The sequence below is a fragment of the Buceros rhinoceros genome, unplaced genomic scaffold (genome assembly GCF_000710305.1).
Source record: "Buceros rhinoceros silvestris isolate BGI_N320 unplaced genomic scaffold, ASM71030v1 scaffold18772, whole genome shotgun sequence".
In the NCBI taxonomy this organism is placed as follows: Eukaryota; Metazoa; Chordata; class Aves; order Bucerotiformes; family Bucerotidae; genus Buceros; species Buceros rhinoceros.
Genome location: NW_010399683.1, coordinates 15,114 through 19,758, shown reverse-complemented (window position 1 = coordinate 19,758; position 4,645 = coordinate 15,114). Strand labels below are relative to the sequence as shown.

Genomic DNA, 4,645 nt, shown 5'->3' with positions numbered 1-4,645 from the left:
ACGCACCCTGGGAGCGGGTGGAGTTTGGGACCGCGGTCCCGCTCATCCCCGGTGGGGAGGTCTCAGGGGAAGGTGCCCGGTCTTGGCCGGTCCCTGGTCAGACCGGGCTTGATCCCATGGGGAGAGTGTAAAGGGGCTCCTGCGAGGTAACGCCGGGACACCGGCAGCCTCCCGTGTCCCCGCCGTGTCCTCCCGTACCCCCCTGCGCAGATGCACGCTGAACATGTCAGCAGGTGAACGTGCTCTTCAGAGCCACTCGAGTCACTCCCCTGGTCCCCAGGAGGACGAGGACGCCGGTGTTGACGTTTGTCACTTCCCTGCCAGTCCCCGAGGAGTTGCCCCAGGTCTTTTCTCCCCAGAAAAATGCTGGTTTTCCCTGTCTCTGACTTCAGGTAGCAGCAAAGCTGCTGGTGGGGGTTTTGCAGGAACAACCTGAGCCTTGGAGCTCTTCTCGCTGAAACCCAAGTGCCCATTAGCACCAGTCAGGCCAGTGTTTGTGTGTGAGCACCGAATAAATCACTGCCTGATTCACCCTCCTTCTGAAAGTTTAATTCTGTGTCTGAGGTCTGAGCTGTGGCCAGAAAAAAGCAGCGTCTTGCCGTGGGGGTGATTCACCCCGCAGTGCCCTAACGCTGGGCCAAGGGCAAGCGCCTCCCCACTGTGTCAGAAGCAGGAGGGAGGAGCGGTGGGGGTGGCCTGGGCCGGGCTGTGGGCACAGGGTGGGCTTCCTTCCCCCATCACTAACACCGGGCTCTTCTCTCGACCCTGCAGATAATCCGTGTGCAGTCGCCGGAGGGAGTGAAGCGCATCACGGCCACGAAGCGAGAAACGGTGGCCACGTTCCTCAAGAAGGTACCTTGAGCCTCCCTGACCTGTGGGACAGGGCAGAACTCCAGGGGCTTCCCCTCACTCGGCAAACGTGCCAGGAGGGTCGATGTGCCCTGAGGGAAACAGTGTTTTGATCGGAGTAGCTAAACTCATCGCTGTTCCAGAGGGAACGTAACAGCATTAAAGAAGGAAACGTCCTCAGCTCTTCAGCTGGAGCCCCCAGGCCGGAGGAAGGACACACTTTTGGTGTCCTCCCCCAGGAATGGCAGCGGGGGAAGCCGACAGCGGCACAGGGAAGCTGTTTGTTAGTCAGTGCCCGCAGCACGGGCCTGGCTCTTTGTGAGCCAGCTGAAGCTCGGCTGCTTGATCTGCGCTTTGAATATCATTTACGTGTGCTTTGCCGCTGGCTTTCCAGTGTGGCTCTGCAGGGAGCAGGGGGTTCAGGCCAGATGCTGAGGTGATGGGGCAGCCTCGGGGGTCTCCTGAGGGAGGTTTCCGCCCTGGGACGAGGAGGACACGCAGAACGTTGGAGTTCTCGGGTTCAGAGCTGGCTGTAGCTCCTTCTTTGGCCTGATGCCACTGCTCAGTGTTTAAAGTTTGGTGTTTAAGAGCAAGCAGTTCTCTGTTTCCTCCCTCCTGGAACTCTGCTGTCACCCACACCCCCCAGATCAGGATTTCTTTGCTTGGTAAGACTTGGTGTTGCCAAAGGGCCATTCTTTGAGCCCTCTGGATTTCCTTCCCCCAGCGACAGGGAGCAGACCCAAACCTGCTGCTATGTATTGGCCATTTGCTGTGTTGGAAGCTCAGGCCTGGACCCCTCCAGCGACCCGCACCTGAGCCAGCGAAAACTCTGGGGGATTTCAGGCTGGAGGGAGACCCCCGCCACAGTCCCCAAGCTGCCTCACCACAGGCGGGCATTGCTGGAACCAGTGTGAAACGAGCTGCTCCCTTCAAGGGTTTGTGTTACCCGAGGAGCTTGCAACCGCTTGCAACCCGTGCTTGCAACCGCTTCCCGTTGGGACAAAATCACCCCTTGGTCTGGGGAGCTCTCCCCTCTCTCTGGGCTGAGGGCAGCAAGTGTTTGGGGCTCCTTCCCCGTGCAGGGCTCGCTTGGGAAAGTCGGGAATTTTGTGTGTTTGTGGCTGTGGATTTTAACGCCAAAATGCTCATCCATAGGGTGGGTTTTCAGATTCTTAGTAAAAATAAAAGTTGTTAACTTTATTTAAGAGGAAACTTGTCATCTAGAGAACATTTAACGCCTCTTTTAAACCAGTGATGTTTTTAAGTGGCCAAATGTAAAAATTGTTGTTGCTGTGAGGAAGCATTTGACCGATTCAGAGTAAATCAGCCTTAAACTGAACCATGGAGAGGGTGAAGGGGGAAGAAACCTGCCTGGGGACAGAGTGGCGGTTGTTGTGCGGGTGAATTCCATCAGGAGAAAAGAGGCAAGTGGGAAGAACAGCCGGAAGGGCTCGAGGGAAGCTCGTGTAGCAGCTGGTGGGCGAGAGCGGAGCTGAGGACAAACGATCCTCAGAGGGGAAGATCCAGGCTGAGGAATTCTGGTCATGGGACAATGAGCGTGACTTGGCTGGGGCGAGAGACGGGGATCAGGGGGTTTCCTCCTCTAGTCACACCAGCGCTGGCCTGCGTTTGGCTAGACCACGGTGTGTGTGAGGCGTGAGGGATGCACACGTGCTGTTTAAGGTGGTTTTTAAATAGATTCTTGTGTTACTGAGCAGCTTTGTTTTTCTCAGCTGTCCTGCGCTGTTCTGAAACGCGGGTGGGTTCAGCTGAAGTTTTGCAGTAGAAGATCCCTGGAGTCTGCGCTTGCTCTGAGCAGCTTTCAGCGCCTGACCGGCGGCGCGAGCCATCCTAAACCCTGTCGTTCTTCTCCCTCTTTCAGGTGGCAAAAGAATTTGGTTTCAGGAGTAATGGGTTTTCCGTCTACACCAATAGAAACAGGACGGGAGAGATCACAGCAGCGCAGAACAAATCCCTCAACTTATTGAAGATCAAGTGAGTGCTGCCAGACCGTGCTGGGGGCGGAGGGGGGGCTTGCTGCACCGGGGAGACCCCTTCCCGAGCTCTCCCCTCCCAGCCAGGCCACGTTTCGGAGGTCTCTGCACAGAACCCAGGGTTCCTGGCCCCTGTAGCCAGGGAGATCCGGCACTGCAGTCGCTCAGGAGTGGCTCCAACCAGTTCATGTCCTTAAACCGGTTAAAAATACCGGAGCTGTTGCCACCACGTGCAACTTGTCACCTGAGCCTGTCGCGCTGGCAGCTGCCTGGGGAAGGCTGTGGCTCAAGGGGTCTGCGCTAGTCCTTGGTCCTGCTGGACCCATTGCTCCTCTCCATAGGCTCCTCTCTCCTTTCTCCTCATCCATTTCCCTCGGTCTCGTCTCCTGATGACAGATTTGTGTTTATTGTGCAAACGAGCACAGTGACAGGAAGCGCTGGGTCACAGTGTGGCTTCAGGCTGCCGCATTTGCTGCTCTGTGGTGGGTGACACACTCCTCCGTGGGCCAGGAGCTGTGCTGACCCCCATGTGTTGTTTCTCCCCACCCCCAGGCATGGTGATATGCTTGGTTCACATGGGGGCTTCAGGCTGCCGCATTTGCTGCTCTGTGGTGGGTGACACACTCCTCCGTGGGCCAGGAGCTGTGCTGACCCCCATGTGTTGTTTCTCCACACCCCCAGGCATGGTGATATGCTGTTCCTCTACCCCTTGAGCCCAGCTGGCTCCTCCTCGGAGACCATGGACACCTCTGTCTCCCAGGGCATGCGGCCCGCGGGGGCCCCTCAGGTGGTGGAAGACGAGATCGACCAGTACCTGATCAAACAGGATGGGAAGATTTACCGAAGCCGAGATCAGCAGCTGTGAGTACAGGGGGGGACTCTGTTCCTGTGCTCCCTTCAGAGCTTGTAACGTCGTGTCTGAAAGGGGGAACCAGGAAGTGTGCGATGGGAACTGCCCTCGGAGCAGCAGCGACGTCCCTCGCTGCCTTTCAGACGTTCACAAGGGAACACAGCCCCTGCCATTGTCTGGGAGGGTTAAATCGAGTGCCGGTGAGACGAGGAAGGAAGCAGATACTGAAATCCCAGGGTCTTGGCCAGGAAGGACCCATTCAGAGCATCTATTGTTCTCGTCAAGGTGGCCCCTGCTGTGGGACGTGCGATCATATATTTTGTGCTCCTGAAATACTTGGAGCTCTGCAGATTAAAATGAATACTGCGAATTCTTCCCCGGGCTGTCCTGGCTGGGTGGAAATACCGGGTTATGCTCCACATATGGCGTGTTGGGCCTGCGGTTCTCTGCTGTGTGGGCTCAGTACGGAGCTCCCTGTTGTTTGGGTCCGGAGGTGACAGGCGTGGGGGTGGCAGGGCCAGGTCTGTCTCTGGCAGGAGAGGATGTGGACAGAGGTTACACAGCAAGATGGGAATTAATAGCCATTTAAGAAATTACTCCAGTGTACATCGAATTATCTAAACCAATATATTTTCTCAAGTAAGACCTTATTGCAGTCTTTCAGTACTTAGAGGGGGCTTAAAAGAAAGATGGGGACAGTCTTTTTAGCAAGGCCTGTTGCAAAAGGACAAGGGGGGAAATGGTTTTAAACTGAAAGAGGGAGATTCAGATGAGATATAAGGAAGAAGTTGTTGCTGCAGAGGGTGGGGAGACCCTGTCCTAGGCTGTCCTGAGAGGTGGGAGAAGCCCCATCGCTGGCCCCATCCCAGGTTAGGTTGGCCCTTGGGGCTCTGAGCACCCTGCTCTGGGTGCAGATGTCCCTGCTCCCTGCAGGGGTTGGGCTGGAGGAGCT

General features: G+C 56.5%; 1 protein-coding gene across 1 annotated transcript in view; it reads left to right on the top strand.

Annotated features, from left to right (window-relative positions):
- Positions 1-771: 771 nt before the first annotated feature.
- NPLOC4 (nuclear protein localization 4 homolog (S. cerevisiae)) overlaps positions 772-4,645 on the top strand; it is a gene marked incomplete at both ends in the record, with an annotated part of 14,360 nt that continues 10,486 nt past the window's right edge. The window contains 3 exons of the mRNA XM_010131583.1: positions 772-852; positions 2,732-2,844; positions 3,525-3,704. Coding sequence (XP_010129885.1) covers positions 772-852; positions 2,732-2,844; positions 3,525-3,704 — 374 coding nt within the window. The remainder of the gene's footprint in view (positions 853-2,731; positions 2,845-3,524; positions 3,705-4,645) is intronic.